Raw genomic sequence first — 21,000 nt, forward strand, 5'->3', positions numbered from 1 at the left:
AACTGTGTCGCTCCAGCATTAGCCTCATGGGAACAGCTCTTCAGTCTGACCCTCCCTGTGACTTTCAAGAAATTGTTGCATTTGCACGTTAGTTAACTATTACCTGTTGGTTCATTCAGGGAACCACCAAAACTGTGTAGTTTCTTACCAACAGGTAGTAAATTGTTCTGAATGACAGTAAATGAGTTTCTACATTTCTTACTTTATCCTTCTCTGCCTTAATCCTAAGTTTATCTCCCTCTCATTATTTTTCATCCTGCACTTGATTTGATTCTAGTCCTCTTAATTGTATTGTTAATTTTATTTCCTTCCTTGTCTATCCATAAATCACCCACTAAGGAGACAGATTGTTGATCTCCAAGCTCCCAGTTGTTCCACTGCTTTCGTCGCACTGTTATTATCTCACATCTCCAGCAGCTTAAAAAGTAAAACAAAAACTGAGCATATAATGTTGACCAAAGGGCAAGATTTGCTTTATTTCTTCATGGGATGGGGCATTGCTCAGAATGCCAGCACTTACTGCCTGGCTCTAAATGCCCCTGAGAAGGTGATGTTGAAGTTCTGCAGTCTATGTGATGATGTGATGTCTGTACACCCGGAGTGCTGTTAGGAAGGGAAATCCAGAAAACTCAGAGACCAGCAATAGCCATGTGTTACCATATTATGCATCTGGTTACAACTGTGAAAGTGTTCTAAATTTAACTGAAAAAGGAAAATTCACTCAATCTAAATGATCACAAGTAATAAAAACATGAAATGTTTAATATTTTATCTGTCTGGCCACTTCTAACAAAAATGAAACAATATCTTTATCCTTAGCATAATCAGCTGGTTCAGTAATAATACTTTACGGGCTACAGATGAGGTGGAGAGAGATGGCCCCAGGGAAAAGTAAGGATTACAGACTTTCTTCATCTCCAGATGAAGTGGAATGGTTTGAGTTTGTGTTGAGTAACTGCTGCAATTATATGGAATGCAATTTTCATGATTATTTCTTTCCTTTAGTCTATATTATCCATTGGAATGTTGACTATGCCATGTAAAGAGTACTAACTTCTTGGTCCCAAGCCACATTAACCAGCTGAGTTTCCCATTTTCACACACTTCATGGGAGTGGAGGGAAGGACATAAGATTTCCTTCTGAAATACAGTGGACATAGCCTGGTATAGTCTTCTGAGATGTTCACAAGACTGCTTTACGCATACACACAGCACACAAGGTCATTAACTTCATGATGACCCACCAGCTCATTTGTCCCATTCCCCCGCTCCTTCCCAGAAATTATTTTTTTCGTTGAATTAGCTCTTCGATTTCCTTTTGCGTCCAACTCCCTTACAGGCCATCCATTGCAGATCACAGCAACTAACTCATTTTAAAACTAAAATCCTTTTTTTTACACCCCCGGTTCTTTTGATAACCAGCTAAAAGGTTTAGCCTCTGGTTACTGACTCTTCTGTCACTATCAGTTTATTTTTGCTTATCCAATAAAATTGTGCATGGCTTTGAATTCCTTAACTCAAGCCCCTTTAACTTGCAATGTTCTAAGAGGAACAATGGCAGTTTCTTCAGTCTCACCAAATTGCTGAGGCCCATACCCTTGGCACTGTTCCAGGGAACTTCTTCTGCAACCTTTTCCAAAGGCTTCATGCCCATTTTGCCTTGCACATGTCTACACTGTACATACTCATTCTGCACATTGGTGGGACATCAACTTTGTACACAATGGCTTAAGAAGTGTATTGAGGGAAGAGGTTTCTAATCCCATTACAGATGTCTCCCTTTCTTCTGGCAATATGTTTACGCTAAAGTCTGTGGGGCACAGCATAACACAGTTTCGACCCAGAGATCATACGCTTGTTTATGTAGTAAAGTTTGTAAAATGCCCTATAGCCAAGACTGATGTATCAGCTGAATTTACACAACTTGCAACATGATCCCAGCTTCTGTGGCCTGTCTCACTCTATATTTAGCTTACATAGGGAGAGTAACAGAAAACATTCTCTTAACTGTTATTTGACTTCTCATATGGAGACAAAAGTACCTGCAATATTGAGGAAAATCAATTATCAGACTGTTCATTGTTTTGGCTGATCTGATATAAATATATTTGGAGAAATTATGCAAACGCATGCCAAATTTTCACATTTTATATTTTTACATAACAATTTTAAACTGTTAGATCTGGAATTTTAATTCAAAATTTCTGTATATGTCACTGAGTAGGTTTGCAGAATTATTGGGAAGCTATATTGAATTTATAATTAACTGACTTTAATGCCAATTGGTAAGGTAGAGCCCTAGTAAAACTGGAATCAATGAGAATTGGAGAGCTCTCTGCTGGTTGTGGTCATATCAAGCCCAAAGGAAGTTGATTGTGGTTGTCAACTCCAGGTCATCTCTGCAGGATTCCTCAGAGTGTCCTAGACCCTTCCATCTTCAGCTGCTTCATCAATGGCCTTCCCTCCATCATAAGATTAGAAGTGGGAATTTTCTTGATTATTGCACGACGTTTAGCACGATTCACCACTCCTGAAATACTGAAGCAGCCTGTCTCCACATGTAGCAAGACCTGGACAGTGTTCACACTTGGGCTGATGTGTAAAATTACATTCATGCCACACCAAGTGCCAGGCAATGACCATCTACAACAAGGGAGAATCCAAAAATCACTCCTGAACATTCATTAATATCAGTGAATACCCAGTAGCAACATTTAGGGGAAGACCATTGATCAGAAACTGAAATGTACAGCCACACAATTACTGTGGCTACAACAGCAAGTCAGAGGCTGAGGGTTCTGTGGCAAGTAACTCACCTTCTGGCTCCTCAAAGTTGTCTATCATCTAAAAGGCACAAGTCATGGGTGTGATGAAGTATTCTCCACATGCCTGGATGAGTGCTGTTCCAACAATATTCAAGAAATCAAAACATTGAAGCATTTTAAACATCGAGTCGCAGCTGGATTGGACCTTGAGCTGATGCTATTAGTCCCTCCCCACACCACCAGTAGCAGCTCTATGCACTGAGTACAGGATGCACTGCACCAACTCACCAGGCTCTTTAGACAATATCTCATAAACCTGAGAACTCAACCACCTAGAAGAACATGCAGTAGGAACACTATCACCTACAAGTTCCTTCACTGCTCCCGAGTGAAGTATTGGAACTCTCTTCTGAAAAGTACTGTGAGTGTCCCTCACCCCGAGGATTGCAACAGTTTAAGAAGACAGCTCACAAGCAACATCATCAGGGAATTAAAGGGGGGGGGCAATAAATGCTGGCCCAGCCAGTAATGCCTCTATCCCGTGAATTAATGAACAAAAGCATTTAGACAGATCGATTAAAATGAAGAAGACTCAATTGACATAAGGTCTCTTTCTGCACTGTATGATGCTGGAACAAGGAAAGCTAGTGTTTTGTGAAGTCAGAGCTGAAAATGTGTTGCTGGTTAAAGCACAGCAGGTTAGGCAGCATCCAAGGAACAGGAAATTCGACGTTTCGGGCCAGAGCCCTTCATCAGGAATCCTGATGAAGGGCTCTGGCCCGAAACGTCGAATTTCCTGTTCCTTGGACGCTGCCTAACCTGCTGTGCTTTAACCAGCAACACATTTTCAGCTCTGATCTCCAGCATCTGCAGACCTCACTTTTTACTTTTGTGAAGTCACCAAGGTATGAGGTAGCAGTGCTGGGAAATAATCCCTTTCTATACTTTCTTTTAGACTATACAAATCCAAAATAACAAGCAGCATTTTCAGGGTCAGGTACATTAATAGTCAGGTGCAAAATCTTAGACATTGAGGGAAGCTTTCCTCCAAACTGCAAAATAATCATAAAACAGTTTATCATTATTTACAATTTAGATCAATTAATAGGTTATCTTCTACAAGATAATAAGACATAGAACTTATGGTATTTATAATGCCGAAGTTGAGTTGGGTGGCACAGTAGTTAGCACTGTTGCTTCGCAGCGCCAGGGTCCCAGGTTCGATTCCAGCCTCGAGTGACTGTCTGTGTGGAGTTTGCACATTCTCCCCGTGTCTACGTGCATTTCCATCAGGTGCTCCATTTCCTCCCACAGTCCAAAGATGTGCAGGTTAGGTGAATTGGTCATGCTAAATTGCCCATAGAGTTAAGTGCATTAGTCAGGGGGAATGGGTCTGGGTGGGTTACTCTTTGGAAGGTTGGGTGTGGACTAGTTGAGCCGAAGGGCCTGTTTCCACACTGTAGGGAATCTAATCTAATTTAGAAGCAGAATTAGGCCATTTGGCCCATCAAGTCTGTTCCATCATTCAATCATGGATGATATGCTTCTCACCTCCCCATTCTCCTCCCTTGTCCCCTTAACCCTTGATCATCATACCAGTCAAGAATGTATCTATCTCTGCCTTAGATTCACTCAATGACTTGGCCTCCACGGCTCTGTGCAGCAATTAATTCCACAGATTAACCACCTTTTGGCTGAAGAAATTCCTCCTCATCTTAGTTCTAAAAAGTCATCCCTTCACTCTGAGGCTGTGCCCTTGGTTCTCGCCTCTCCTACTAGTGGAAATATCTTCTCTATGTTTACTCTATCCAAACCTCTCAATATTCTCCAAGTTTCATTGCGATCCCCTCATCCTTCTTAACTCCATTGAATACAGATCCAGAATCCTCAACTGCTCCTCACATGACAACTCCTTTATTGCTTGGACCATTCTTCTACATTCTTCTAAACTCTGCGAAATGTCCTCCGATATCAGCACATTCTTCCTCAGGTAGAGGATCCAAAACTGCTCATTATTTTTTAAATGAGGTCCAACCAGAGCCTTTTACATCCTCAACAGTACATCCCTGCTCTTGTACTCTAGCCCTCACGAAACGAATGCTAACATTGCATTTGCTTTCCTCACTGCCAAATGAATCTGCATGTTAACCTTAAGACAATTCTGAACTAGGACTCCCAAGTACTCTTTATGCTTTAGAATTCCAAAGCCTTTCCCATTTAGAAAATAGACCATCCCTCTATTTTTCCTACTAAGTTGCTTAACCTCACACTCTCCCACATTGCATTCCAACTGCCCGTTCTTGGCTCACTCTCCTAATCTGTCCAAGTTCTTCTGTAGTCTTCCTACTTCCTCAATACTATCTGACCCTCCACCTATTTTTGCATCATTTGAAACATAACTTGAATGCCCTCAGTTCTTTCCTCTAGATCAGTCATGTATAATGTGAATGGTTGTGGTCTCAACAGAGACTTCTGCGGAACTCTACTCATCACCAGGTAATATTCGAAAGAAGACCTCTTTATCCCACTCTCTGCCTTCTACCAACTCTCTATTCATGCCAGGACCTTGACCCAGTACCATAGATTTTCATGTTATTGAGCAGCCTCTTGTGTGCCACCTTGTCAAAGGCCTTCTGGAAATACAAACAGATCCTGTCCCTTGTCTAACAGATCCTGTCCCTTTTTTGTTACCTCCTCAAAGAATCCAACAGATTTGTCACACGTGACCTCCCTTGACGAAGCCATGTCAACTCAGCCCTATTTTACCATCCATTTTCAAGTACTTGGAGAAAGTGAGGACTGCAGATGCTGGAGATCAGAGTCCTTTTAGTCTATGCAATTACAAGAAGCATTTTCAGGGTCAGGTACATTAATAGTCAGGTGCAAAATCTTAGACATTGAGGGAAGCTTTCCTCCAAACTGCAACATAATCATAAAACAGTTTATCATTATTCACAATTTAAATCAATTAATAGATTATCTTCCATAAGATGATAAGATATAGAAGCAGAATTAGGCCATTTGGCCCATCACGTCTGCTCCACCATTCAATTGTGGCTGATATGTTTCTCAACTCCATTCTCCTACTTTCTCCCCATAACCCTTGATCCCCATACCAGTCAAGAATCTATTCATCTCTGCCTTAAGTTCACTCAATGATATAGCCTCCACAGCTCTGTGCAGCAATTAATTCCACAGATTAACCACCTTCTGGCTGAAGAAATTCCTCCTCATCTCAGTTCTGAAGAGTGGCTGGAAAAGCACAGCCAGTCAGGCAGCATCCGAGGAGCAGAAGCTCTTCATCAGGAATAGCTTCATCGTCATTCCTGATGAAGGGCTTATGCCTGAAATGTCGACTCTCCTGCTCCTCAGATGCTGCCTGACCGGCTGTGCTTTTCCAGTGCCACACTCTTTAATTTTCAAGTACTTCCCAATCTCATACTTAAGAAAGAACTTCAAATAGCCATGTTCACCGGCCTACAGCTTCCTGTCTTCTACTCACCCGCCCCTCCCATTTAAAGAGGGGGGGGGGGGGTGTTACATTAGCTTCTTCATTCGCTTAGACCTTTGCTTAAGTCTTCTCAATAATCAGTTCAGTTCCAGGTTACAGATGGTTTTAGTGTGTAGGAGTTTGTATGCAGGCATTCTCAAAAACAATTGAGGCAGCCTGAAGTTCATCTCAAGATTGACTCTTGCCATAACAATTTGCAAAATAGCTGCTCCTCCAAAGCAAAATATCTCAAGGTGCTTGACCGAATCATTAACAGACAGTATCTGACACTTAGCATTATATTCCAGATGTTAGGATGGAGCTCAGTGGCTTCACAATAGTTAAAGATACAGTTACCAATAATGGAAGGAAATCAAAAGAAGGAGCTGCACTGAGTTCTTGTAAGGCCAGAGGGTTTTATAGGGTGGGAGGTGAAAAATCCAGAGAGTGATGAAAACACAAGAATTTTAAATGTACATACAGAAGCCAATCTAGGTTGCTGTGAGTAGTGATGGGTGAATGGGACTTGCTGTAAGGTCAGATACAAGCATCAGAATTTTGGATCATAACCTTGAAACACCAAGAATTTCACTCCATTCATAATTTGGCCTTGGACGGCAAATCAAGGACAAAAACTCAAAACAGTGCTCTCCTTACATGATTCCATTATCAGCCCACTCCACAGGCAGTTGTCAAAACAGTGTTGGCTCACCTCAGTTCTTCTGTAACTTCTTGGTTACTGTTGAGAACGATTCGCCACAAATCAGAAGCTATGAGCTCCTTTTGGTCATTAGCCAAAGTAACGTTAGGAAGCTGCAGTTCGCAAGCTTTGCTCTCGGACAGGCTAAATTCACGATAATCCACAAATAGTTGTTGAAGCTCATCCCAATATTGCAGGCTGCAGGGCACCTGTTCAAAATTCACCATGCAAGAATTAGTCTTTACAAAATGAGTCTCCAGTGGGCTGCAATCAGTTCTGGTGTTTGTGTGTGAGACACCCTTACAGTCAGTAGATGAGTTGAACATTACACTTACCTGATAAAAGCTGGACAGGCTTTAAACCCTAGACCATAGTGTGATCACTGTGATAAGATCAAAGGATGTATGAGCATAAGTCAGCCATTCAGCCCACCAAGTCTGCTCCATCATTCAATGAGATCATAGTTAATCTGATAACTTTCAACTTCATTTTCCTGCCTTTTCCTCATTACTCTTGATGCATTAAGTTATAAAGAACAATCTGTCTATCGCAGCCTTGAATATCGTTAACTATCCAACCTTGACAGCCCTCTGCAGTAAAGAGTTGCACAGATACTCTAACCTCTGGAAGAAGAAATTCTTCTTTGTCGCTGTATTAAATGGACAACTAGGAGAAAGTGAGAACTGCAGATGCTGGACATCATAGTCGAGAGTGTGGTACCGGAAAAACACAACAAGTTAGACAGCATCCGATGAGCAGGAGAATTGATGTTTCTCGCATAAGCTCTTCAATCAGGAATGACAATGAAGCCATTCCTGATGAAGGGCTTATGCCCAAAATGTCGACTCTCCTGCTCCTCGGATGCTGTCTGACCCATTGTGCTTTTCCAGCACCACACTCTCGACTATGATGGACAACCCCTTACTCTGAGATTATGCCCTCTGTTCCTAGAGTCTCTCACAAGGGAAAACAACCTTTCAGCAGCTATGTCCTTAAGTCCCTATTTCACTAAAGTCACCTCTCATTCTTCTAAATTCCAATCAGTACAGACTTAAATTACTCAATTTTTTGTCATAACACAGTCCCTGATTTATACATATTCTAACATCACTTAGTATGAATTTTTGAATCTTGAATTAGTGGCATATGAGTTTAGTGTGTATCTGAAAGTGTGTAATGATCAACCCTTGTAGTTATTACTATAGTCACAATGATTTATTTTTAAAACTGGTCCAGAGAGATCATTCAGAGAGACTAACTGAAATTTGCTTACCCCAGGAGGTTTGCATTAAGTTTACAGTTTAGAATATTAGGGGTGGATAGGAGAACACCCTTGTTTTGGGGGAAAAAAAGGCATTTTAGTTTTCAATTTGGGCTGATGACCAAAGTCTTGGCTGCAGCTGGATGTTTAAAATTTAGAGATGTTAAGAGAAAAATTACTTCAGTGTGAGGAGCTTAGTTTAAAGATTTCCAACCAGAAGTATTTGGTTAAAACCTGAAGAGATTGTTTGAGGCTGAGAAAGTTGAAGCACAGTTGGATGCAGTCTCCAGGAAGACATGTTAAGATTCTGAACACTAGGAATCAAAAATATAGCAAAATTACGTCATTTAAATGTGAAAGAAATGGAAATTCTGTCTGGTATGACTGCTGTAATGAAGTGCTTTGGAGATCAATAGTTCTGTATTTTACCATGCATTTTGAAATCATTATATTTGTGTATTGTGTAATTATTTGATGTATTCATTTTATCTTCATTTCATTTGTGTAATACATTTCTGTTTCATTGTAAAACCCAAACCTAAGGCATTGCAATTCGCATTTTGGTGAAAAACATCCTTAAAGTCAAACATATTTTAAAAATATATCAAGCTGGAATTGCAGTGTGTGATCTGACTACTCCAGTAATAACATCTGGGATCATCATACATAGGCTAATCAGCAAAGATCACAGGATTCTCACCTTGTGCTACGGACTGAAAAGAACATTAAAAAGCTTGCTCGCGCCACTCACACTGTTTTGAAAATGCTTCTAAACCAGAAGTCAAGACTCTTAAAGTAAGAAAGAAGAATTTAAAGGTAAAAGTTAGATAGGTAGCATTGCTTAGGTCAGAGAAGCACATGAGAGGAACTTAGATAAGCACATAATGGAGGAAGAATTAAAATGGTATGTTGCTAGGGCAAAATGAAATAGGAGTGAGGAAACTCATCTACAGCATGAATACTGACACACAGCCCTTGAGCTGAATTGCTTGCTTTCCGGTACAAGTTCTATAGACCAAATGTAATGCTGACATGCTTCCTGCCTTAGCGGGGATAAGTCCAGCAATTAATACCTAATTGTCTTGAGAAAAAAAAAGACTTTTTAGTTTTTAGTTTGGGCTGTTTACCAAAGTCTTGGCTGCAGCTGGATGTTTAAAGCAATTGCTCCTGAGAAAGAGGAGTACTAGAGTTTAACTAGTGACTGCAAAAGACCAAACCAAGTGCCCAGTCCGGCACATATTCCTGCAGAGGTTAGTGGTAGGGAGGTCCCTCCTTAATGGAGGCATTTGTCCTATCTGATTCTCCCAAATTCATCACACCACAAACATCCTTGTAGTACAATTGGAGTACTGCTGGCCTCTGATTGATCACCAGCTCTCTAACATGAGTCTTTCAGTCACAGGAGAGGTGTCACAACACAGCAAAATAGTTGAATATTGATCAGTAAATTATTCCAAGGTGTCCTTGAGAGGTGATAGAGAGTGAGAATCTTTTTTTCTGGTCAACCAGAACGACAATGATAGCAACAGAGCAATTGCCTCCCAATACTAAAACGAACCAAGTGCTAGTTCTTGCCATGGGCAAGTGTCATCACCATTTGAATGGACTACCAAAGGAAGAGAGAAATCCAGCCTTTTGCAATTAGGACAAGCAAATTAGGTTGTGCTAGAAAGATAAAAAGACAAAATGATGCAAGAGCCATCAGAAAAAGAGGACATATTTGATGATGTAAAACATGCAAAACCTGATTGGTTATACCTTTAGCACCTTACCTGTTACACAGCCCACCTGTTACCCACCCCTGCCCATTATCCACACTCCTGCTAGTGCACCCACCTGTTACAAATGCCATTCTTTACATACTGCTCCCACTATACACTTCATTCGTCATACACTCCCCCAGCTACCTAATATCCGTTTGTTATAATCCTCCCAACCCCATACCACCAATAAGGTTCTGTCTGCTGTATGCTGCATCCACTTTGAATCCCACTCAGAGTTACCTCAGAATGCACCCCTCACATTATATTCCTGACTGGTATTTCTGTTCATTACATTTAAATTGGGTAGTTGATCCAATATCATTGAGTTTTCTGCCAATTCCCAAAGTTAGAACGACTCTGCAAGCATTTAAGATTTATATCAAATTGTATTTTGAAGGTAGATTTTAGTATCATGGGCTTAACGTTACAGCAGTAAAAGTAGCCCTGACAGTAGAGCAGATTTATGATTCCAATATTAGTGTCTGATTCAACACAGCAGTATTTGATCTGTAAACACGAGAAAATAGTCAGACCATGGAGACCATTATTTCTCCAGAGCTGACAGCCAACTATGAGCTAACAGATTGATTTAAAAGGTTGCACAGGCTACATGCAACAAAATAAAGCTCCTCCAGTTTCACGACAAAAGGTTTGTATATCAGTAAGTTGTCCATTTTTCAAAACTACTATATTCAGGTCAAAAAGTGTCCCAGTAGATACCGGCCATCACTACACTGTGCCATCAAAATAACAGTTTGAATTTCATAGTGGTTTTTACAACCTCAGGACATCCTAACTACTTTGTAGCCAATGCTCCAAGTGTAGCCAAAGTATAGTCATTGCTCCAATGTATAATGAACTGGTAATCAGGTTTTGCACTGTAGATTAAGGAATAAACATTTCCCAGGACACTGTGAAGGACTAACCTGCTCTCCTTCAAAACAGATCTGCAAATTTTAAAGGAAGGGTGGGACCTCATTTTGGAAAGGATGCATCTGAAACTGGGGTAGTACGTTTGCCTTTTAAACAAAAATTGGGCCTGTATGCACTGGGAGTTGAGAAAAATGAGAGGGTAGCTCATTGAAACGCATCAAATTCTGACAAGGCTGTCCAGACTGGATTCCCCTGATCATGGAGGCCCAGAACAAGGGGTCATGGTCTCAGCTTACACTGTCGGCTATTTTGGACTGAGCTGAGGAGAAATCTCTTCATTTAGGTGATGAAGGTATGGAAAACTCTATCACAGAAGGTCGTGGAGGCCAAGTCAGTGAATATGCTTAAGATACAAAGGATTTCTACAAGCAATAGGTGTCAAGGGATATGGCATTGTGGTACAGGATCAGCCACAATCAGGATGAATGACGAAGCAGGCTTGCTGGGCTGAATAACCTATTCCTGTTCTTACTTTCTACATTTTCACGATATCGTGCAGCAGTCTCTTAGCTGGGCTGTAGAAAGTCAACTTAGATTTCTGTGATCAATCAATCCATAGTGGGACTTGTTCCCACAATCTTTTGATCTAACATGCGTATCAACCATGGTTGATCTTCAAAACTGATCTTGAAAATAACCTAAATACTGCACTGAAATTCTGCTGAAATGATGACCTCACTGACTGAATTGCAAGTACATCTAAGATGAGCTCTCGATCACACATCTACAACCTCAGCAGAAATGTCTACTTATTCTGTAACATAGTGCAGAGTCCTCATCCCTCCCTCAGAACATCTTGGTGCTGAATCCCTCATCCATGCTTTCATTATCTCTAGGCTTGGCTGGCTCTCTGCTCTCTTAAACAGCCTCCCAGTCCCTATCCTCCCACATCAAGCTCTAAGTTCCGGAATTTCTTTCCTAAACCATCTTGTTTCCACCTCACTTCCTCCATTGTGACACTTTGATAAATAATCCATTTGCTGAAGCCTGTACTATTATTTCATGTGACTGGTGTCAAATTTTGTTTCTTCATGTTCCTCTGCTACTTTAGAGGCACTTTACAAATGCAAAGTGTTGGTATTCTCAATTTTAAATTTCTTGCCATCGAGGTGTCTCAGCCCATTTCTTCTCTTGCTCTTCCCTCCCAAAACAAAGTTAAAAATTACACAACACCAGGTTATAGTCCAATAGGTTTAATTGGAGCACTAGTTTTCGGAACGCTGCTCCTTCATCAGGCAGTGCACAACAGCGGCATCTCCAAATCATGACTCCCAAAACAAACGAACAACATTTTGAGTTTCATTAGCTTCCATATTTTCGCAACTGTATGTTTTTCCATTTTAACAATGCATTTGTTTGTTTGTAAAATTCCCATTTCATGACCAGAATCATGTCACCAACCAGCCTTCCACTGTCTTGTTGGATTTTTTATAGTCTTCGTTTTAAGAGCATCTCAAAGTGTTTCTCACTTATTTTCTCTTAAACAATATGGAAAATTTAACTTCAAAGTCAAAAGAAAATTTGGACTCCGGAAGCAGTATCATGGAATCACAAACCAGAGGAGGTGGCCATTTGTTCCATCCTCTCTGAGCTTTCCCAGATAAGCCATGCAAATACTTCCTCCTTCTTTCAACCTGTAACACAATTCAGCTTAACAGTTTCGCAGAAGCGAGGTTAGAGGCCAAGCCAATACTTCTGTTTGCAAGTATAAGTTTGTAGTGCTTCAGAAAAGTGCAGCAGGAACTTCCACCCTCATCCTGGGTTGAATTATTTAACTGGATGCAAATACCAAGTTTTCAGAATGGACAAGAAACCACATGGCTGAGGTGCAGGAACTCATGATTTTAAAAATGTAAATGCAATCCACTCTTGGGAAAGAAGCAAATAGTGCTCCACAGGAAAAACCTTGCCCAGTGTTGTAGTATTGACTTTTGTTAAGAAGACACAGCTGCAACATTTTCACCTGTGTTGCCCCACAAGTATTGTGGAATACTGCACTGCATCAAAATTGTCTTCCTGTCCGGAAAGCCAGGCGTGTATAAACACTGCACTCAACTTAACATTTATTTTCCCTTTGGTATTGGGAAATGGTAATTTTAGAGCCCTGGGAAATTTGCACTAAATTTCTAAGGAAACATGAAAAAAAATCTGCTTTTAAACAAAAAGGAACACTACCTTTCACAACTATTTAATTTTACATCAGACTTTAATCCGTCAGTCTCATTAAGAACAAAATCTTTCCATGAAAATGAATGGCACAAATTCTGGACCAAATTGAACTATGTACCGCCTTCATTTATTTTCTCATCCTTGGTAAATGTTGTAAAGATGCTTTTAACTTTACAAATAAAGCAGGGCGAAACATTGCTTTTACATAGCAATTTGCACAACCTCCAGACATTTCTAAGCACCTCGCAGCCAATGAAGTTTTGAAGTCTAGTCTCTGTCAGAATGTCAAAAACATAACACCCAATCTACAAACAGCAAACTCCCACAAACAACAATCAGCTAATCCAGAGATCATTTGTAGGGATGTTACTGAGGGAAAAATATGGGGTTGGACAACTCCTCCACCCTTCTTTGGAATAGTACCATGGATCATTTTCATCTGTCCAGGCTGACAGGAGTCTTGCTTGAACATTTTATATGACAGCACAATGCTCCCCGTGGACTGCATTGGGGTCTTGATTTTTGTGCTTGAGGAACGGAGTGGGATTGAACTCTGAACCTTGAAACAAGGGCAAGTGCTCTACAAACCAAGTCACTGCTGACAGAAGTGAAGCAAACTGATGAGCAACAAGCAAAAAGCAGATTAGATTTCGTGATGTCACAAGTGACAATGGATTTTATAAAAAGTGAAAAGATTACCTCAGAGCACAATGAGATCATTGATCAGATGGGCCAATGGGGGAGTAGCAAATGGCGTTTAATTTAGATAAATGGTAGGCAAATCAGGGCAGGATTTATATAATTAATGGTAACGTCCTAAGGAGTGTTGCCAAACAAAGAGACCTTGGGGTGCAGGTTCATAGTTCCTTGAAAGCGGACTCGCAGGTTGACAGGAATGTGAAGGCGGCGTTTGGTACACTTGCCTTTATTGATCAGTGCATTGAATACAGCAGTTGCAAGGTCATGTTGCAGCTGTACCGGGATGGGACCATTTGCCACAGCAGGTTCGCCTGTCACCGATTAGCCACAGCCCTTTCACCACCGAGGACGCTTAGCCACAGCCCATTGGCCACTGAAGACGATTTGCCACCACAAGTATTTGTAACTCATTTTTATATATAAACCAATAAAATGATACTTACTTTCCCTCTTTTTCAAACAATATGTAGTATGTAGTTGTATAAATAAAGGGGACTGAGAAGTATGAAAGAACAGACGGGAGGGAAAACAATCACTACATACATATATTTCGGGTGGCGAATAATCTCCAGAGGTCAAACGACCCCAGTGGAGAAATGCTGCTGGCGAACCGGCAGTGGTTAATTGGCGGCGATGAAATGTGCCATGGTGAATCGTCACCAAACCAGCTGTACAGGCATTGGTTAGGCTACTTTTGGAATACTGCATTCAATCCTGGTCTCCCTCCTAGAGGAAGGGTGTTGTGAAATTTGAAAGGGTTCAGAAAAGATTTATACAGATTTTGTCGGGGTTGGAGGGTTTGAGTTATAGGGAGAGGCTGAATAGATTGAGGTTATTTTCCCTAGAGCATCAGAGGCTGAGGAATTTGATAGAGGTTTATAATATCATGAGGTGCATGGATAGGGTGAATAGACAAAGTATTTTCCCCAGAGTAGGGGAGTCCAAAGCTAGAGGGTATAGTTTTAAGGTAAGAGGGGAAAGATTTAAAAAGGACCTGAGAGGCAATTTTTTTCACACAGAGGGTAGTGCATGTATGGCATGAGCAGCCAGAGGAAGTGGTGGAGGCTGGTACAATTACAATATCTAAAAGGCATCTGGATGGTATATGAACAGGAAGGGTTTAGAGGGATATGGGTCAAATGCTGCAAATAGGAAAAGATTAATTTAGAATATTTGGTTGGCATGGACAAGTTAGACTGAAAGGTCTGTTTCTGTGCTATACATCTTTATGACTCTAAATTAGTCAGACCTTATCACGATTTGTGCTCTTTAGTGAAAGACTAAAAATTGTGTGATCTGACTTGTTAAAAAAAATTACTTTGCAGTGAGAAACAAATACTATGAATAAAAGTGCAAGCAAAATATGGCAGAAGCTGAAAATCTAAAATAAGAGAGAAATAAAGCTAACATTTCAGACAACGGTGACTTTTTCAGAACGATAAATTAAAACATCTCTAACAGACCTGCAGGACATCTCCAAGGTCCGCTGTGCTGATGTCTGGATCTTCGGTCGTATTAAAAGGCACTGGATTAATTCTAACAAGAGTGAGGACACGTGGCTCTGGGTATCTCCACATCATCATCCCTGGACGATCATCAGTCTCATTGTAAAAAACCACTTCAAAAACACTTGGCACTTTTTGTATATCTGCAAATATAAAAACAATAGACAAGGCTAATATGTAGAAGCTAATAAAACATTCACTGAACATGTTGAATATATGATGTTGGTGTTGGACTGGAATGGACAAAGTCAAAAGTCACATGACACCAGATTATGGTCCAACAGGTTTATTTAAAATCACAAGCTTTCGGAGCGCTGCTCCTTCATCGGGTGAGGTGAAAGAAGGTGTACAGACACAGAACATATAGGCGGAAAGATAATGAAAAGATAATTTCAGATAATTAAGAGTTTCAAACGGATAAGTACATAGTGAATATAGGTAAGAATTCAAAGACTTGTTATTTGTGTCCTATGTTAGGCATTTTCTGGAAGCATGAGGCAAGTTTCATAAATGAGCAAATTATATCCAGCTCTGTTTTCATTGCTCTTCCTGACAATTGCTGCACCACCAAATTGACATAAACTGCATGCATTAGAATTCCCTCCAACTGAAAGACCAACATTTCCCCAGTGGTGAAAGAATGGTCCTCTGCTGCTGACCGTACCTTCCTTACTGGTTTTATTAGGCCAAACTAACCTCAAAGTTCTATCTAATGTTCCCATACCCTGTCCCATATCCACCATTGTAACTGATCTTAACTGTATCCCTGACCTCAAAAGTATCAAATTTAAAGGTTTCCACAACTACAAATCCCTCCAGGACTTTGCTCAAGTTTATCTCCAGCAAACTTCTCCTGTTTTGCGCTTTTTCTTATATAACATCATCCCACCAAGAGCTTGACCAAAAGTGGCAAAATCTCCAAATATCTTGACCCTCTTTTTGAAATTTCTGCTCACACATCTTTCTCCTGCTGCGCCCCTTTAAAGTCTTCTGAGAACCTCTGCCTTTACCAATATTTTGCAGCAATTCTCCAAATCCTTTGCTCAGTGTCTATTCATTCCTCCTTTATTGCATTTTGAATTCAGATATCTGAATGCTAATCCCATACAATAAATGGAAATTATTTCTTTGCATAATGGTGTCAACAAGTGCAAATTACAACACTAGTGTCCAGCTTATTGTGCAGCCTGTCATTTTTTGAAGATAAAGAAAAATAAAGGATGAACTTTAAATTGGAGAACAAACTAAATAATGACAATCAAATTGATAATTTTCCAGAAAATGCATGACACTTTGGGTACCACACATTGGTTCCTCCAATTTTCTATATTCTCAAACCAGAATCATTATTATCAGGGTGTCATGAAGTGAACATAAATTCTTTAAATCCAAGAGCAGCAAGCAAATAACAGAATGGAGTGGTACAAGACAGCAGAAGACATGAGAAGCACAAGGTGGGAGCAGTGTGAGGAAGTTTTTTCTAAATTTGCGCATGAAATTTAGCATTCCTGGTTATTATTCTTAATTTTCTCTTGGAAGATGGTAGCGGCCATCCTGAAGGTTAGGAATTGGCAGGTAGCCCATGAGTCTTTGAGGGTTATGAACTTCTCATACAGATAGTCAACACTGGAGACTGATGGGAGTGACACTATCCTGAAGGTGAACCTGGCACCAATAGTAAAAAGAATGCACAGAAGGGAACATGAGATGTAGAAATGCTGCTGTATATGAGAATTGATTGTTAGTGGGGTCGATAGCATTTCTCTAAGTGTTTTTGGCATGCAGCTCCATTTATGTCAGGGTAAAGGAGAGATTGAAGAATATTATGATAGGAGAAATAGTCAGACAAAATTTGTGCCACATATTGGTATGAATGACATAGAGACGACACATATTGAGGTGCCAAGGTAAGATTTAAGAAGTAGAACATTGAGGGTAGTAATCTCTGGATCACTCCCATTGCCATGTGTTGACCAGAGTGGACGTAGGAAGATGAGGAGGATCAATCTCTGGCTTGAAGCATGCGCAGAAGGGATAGCTTCAAATTCTTGGAACATTGGGTCCATTTCTGGACAGAATGAACTGTTACCAATCAGAACGAGTTGCACTTCAGGATGATTTGGAACTGCATGGGGAGAGTTTAAACTGAGATAAGTTTGAGAGGAAGATGGGTGCCAGAACATAGATGTAAAAAAAGCATACTGAGGTGCATAAAATAAATGTGCTGGCTAATAATATTAAAGAGAAGCAGATAATAAGGACTGTGTACAATGCAATGACAAGATTCTATGAATATGCGTAGACACACAAAAGTGTGATAAATAAGTTTGATGAACTGCAGGCTTAAATAGCAGTGTGGGAATATGATATAGTGGCAATAGCAGAAACACACTTCAATAATGGTGAGGAATGGGCACTTAATATCCAAGGATGTGGAGCATTTAGAAAAGATAGAATGAGAAAAAGGGTGTGGGCTTGGCAACGTTTGCAGGTGTTGGAAAGAAGAGAAGTCCTTCAAGGGCCAAGGGCAGAGTCCATTTGGTGAGAGCTGAATAGCAAACAAAAATAGGATCTCACTACTTAGAGTATCCCTTCAGCTCCCAAATAGCGAGTGAGAAAGAGAAAGGAATAGAGAAGCAAATCTGCACAGAAAGTCACAGAGGTGTGCAAAAACTATACAACGGTGATACTGGTAATTATTCAAATATCAATGAGATTATGGTAGAGGTTGAGGAGGAGTAGGAATTCCTTAAGTGTGTTCAGTAAAATTTTCTGTTCCACAAGTGCCCAACCCTCCTAAAATAGAGGCACTGTTGTATCTGCTGCTGGCAAACGAATTGGGTTGAATGTCTGTGAGGGGTTGAGGGATATTTGGCTTGAGTAATCATTGCAACATCAGTATTTGGTTGACAATGCAGAACCAATCTATTATAGAATTTTAATCACAACAGAAGCAAATTCGATGTAATCAGTACAGAACTAGCCAAGGTGAAACAGAAAGAAAGACTGATGGAAGTATTGTCATAGCACAATTGGTGATCTTTCTCGAAGTGATGCCTAAGGTACAGGCTGGGTATATTCCAGCAATGACAAACAAAAAGGAAGCAAAAACTAGGCACTATGTATAATGAGGGAAATAGGGAATACAATGAAACAAAGAAAATGCTTCAAGTGTGAACCAGGTCAAATAAAATAGTTTAAAAAAGGAAGAGGAGGAGGAAAATAAGATTGGCAAAGAGAGAGCATATGGGAATAGCACAGCAGTCAAAGAAGAGGGAACACAAAAATCTTCTATGAGTATATAAAAAGCAAGTGGTTTGTAAGAGTAACATAAAGGGTGATCTATGCTTAGAAGAGTAGAGCAGAGAGTGTGGTGTTGGAAAAGCACAGCAGGTGAGGCAGCATCCAAGGAGCAGGAAAATCGATGTTTCGGGCATAAGCCCTTTGTCAGGAAGCCTGATGAAGGGCTTATACCTGAAACATCGATTCTCCTGCTCTTCGGATGTTGCCTGACCTGCTGTGCTTTTCTAGCTCCACACTCTTGACTCTGATCTCCTGCATCTTAAGTCCTCACATTTTCCTTAGAAGAGTAGAGCAAGGCTAGAATACTTAATGTTTCTACAGGCCAGTCAAGTTACCATCAACGGTTCAGAATCCATAATAGGGAAAATAAACAATAGAAGTTTGAATTCAGTAAAGATAGACAGATTGGGATAAAGAAGACTCTGGGGGTGGGGCAGCGAGTGGTGAGATCTGAATGGCACATGGAAGGTTTTGACGGACTGAAATAAAACTGATTTGGAAAAAAAAACTCTTCTCATTAGCTGATGGTACAAGGAGCTTTTAGACAGAGGGAAAGATGAGAAAGTTTTTGAGCAGTGACAGGTAATGACCGGAAACTCTACAAGACTGTGCGGAGTTCTGGTCACCCTACTATCTAAAGAATACTATTGATCTAGAAACAACACAGAACAGTTACCTCAGATTACAACAAGATCTTGACCAGATGGGCCAATGGGCTGAGAAGTGGCAGATGGAGTTTAATTCAGAAAAATGCGAGGTGCTGCATTTTGGGAAAGCAAATCTTAGCAGGATTTATAACATTTAATGGTAAGGTCCTACGGAGTGTTGCTGAACAAAGAGACCTTGGAGTGCAGGGTCATAGCTTCTTGAAACTGGAGTCACAGGTAGATAGGATAGTGAAGAAGGCGTTTGGTATGCTTTCTTTTATTGGTCAGAGTATTGAGTACAGGAGTTGGGAAGTCATGTTATGGCTGTACAGGACATTGGTTAGATCACTGTTGGAATATTGCATGCAATTCTGGTCTCCTTCCTATCAGAAAGATGTTGTGAAACTTGAAAGGGTTCAGAAAAGATTTACAAGGATGTTGCCAGGGTTGGAGGATTTGAGCTATGGGGAGAAGCTGAACTGGCTGGGGCTGTTTTCCCTGGAGCGTCGGAGGCTGAGGGGAGACCTTATAGAAATTTACAAAATTATGAGGGGCATGGATAGGGTAAATACACAATTTTTTTTCACTGGGATTGGGGAGTCCAGAACTAGAGGGCACAGGTTTACTGTGAGGGGAAAGATATAAAAGAGACCTGAGGGGCAATTATTCACTCAGAGGGTGGTACGGGTATGGAATGAGCTGCCAGAGGAAGTGGTGGAAGCTGGTACAATTGCAACATTTAAGAGGCATTTGGATTGGTATATGTATAGGAAGGGTTTGGAGGGATATGCGTTGGGTGCATATGAGACTAGATTGGGTTGTGATATCTGGTCAGCATGGACGGGTTTGGACCTTTCCATGACTCTAAAAGTACATCTCTATGACTCTAAAAGATTTACTAGGATGCTACCTGGACTGGCAGGTTTTTGTCATTTATCTCAAGAGGGTTGGAATATAAAAGCACCGTTGTACTACTGAGACTTTATAAAGCTCTGGTTAGGCCCCATTTGGAGTACTGTGTCCAGTTTTGGTCCCCACACCTCAGGAAGGACATACTGGCACTGGAACGTGTCCAGCAGAGATTCACACGGATGATCCCTGGAATGGTTGGTCTAACATACGAGGAATGGCTGAGGATCCTGGGATTGTATTCATTGGAGTTTAGAAGATTAAGGGGAGACCTAATAGAAACTTACAAGATAATACATGGCTTGGAAAGGGTGGACGCTAGGAAATTGTTTCCGTTAGGCGAGAAGACTAGGACCCATGGACACAGCCTTAGAATTAGAGGGGGTCAATTCAGCACAGAAATGTGGAGACATTTCTTCAGCCAGCGTGTGGTGGGCCTGTGGAATTCATTGCCGCAGAGTGCAGTGGAGCCGGGACGCTAAATGTCTTCAAGGCAGAGATTGATAGATTCTTGATGTCACGAGGAATTAAGGGCTACGGGGAGAATGCGGGTCAGTGGAGTTGAAATGCCCATCAGCCATGATTGAATGGTGAGTGGACTCGATGGGCCGAATGGCCTTACTTCCACTCCTATGTCTTATGGTCTTATGGTTTGAGGTATAAGGAGAGGTTGGAAACGCTGGGACATTTTTTCCCCTGAAGCGAGGGAGACGGAGGGGTGACCTTATAGAAGTGTATAAAATCATGAGAGGCATAGATAAGGTTGGTAAGTGACAGCTTTTCGTCATGGTAAGGGAGTCTAAAACTCAAGAGCATAGGTTTAAGGTGACAGGGTAGAGATACAGAAGAGTCCAGA

The 21,000-nt window shown here is 40.8% G+C and overlaps 1 protein-coding gene across 3 annotated transcripts in view; it reads right to left on the bottom strand.

The window, feature by feature from the left end:
• Window positions 1-21,000, bottom strand: part of LOC132815107 (intermembrane lipid transfer protein VPS13B-like) — a 945,713-nt gene that overhangs the window by 116,514 nt on the left and 808,199 nt on the right. For all 3 annotated transcript variants that reach the window (XM_060823876.1, XM_060823877.1, XM_060823875.1), the window contains exons 39-40: window positions 15,244-15,428; window positions 6,968-7,164 (exon numbers count right to left, since the gene is read on the bottom strand). In XM_060823876.1, the coding sequence (XP_060679859.1) occupies window positions 6,968-7,164; window positions 15,244-15,428 (382 nt within the window). The remainder of the gene's footprint in view (window positions 1-6,967; window positions 7,165-15,243; window positions 15,429-21,000) is intronic.

This window comes from Hemiscyllium ocellatum, chromosome 4 (assembly GCF_020745735.1).
Source record: "Hemiscyllium ocellatum isolate sHemOce1 chromosome 4, sHemOce1.pat.X.cur, whole genome shotgun sequence".
Taxonomy (NCBI): domain Eukaryota; kingdom Metazoa; phylum Chordata; class Chondrichthyes; order Orectolobiformes; family Hemiscylliidae; genus Hemiscyllium; species Hemiscyllium ocellatum.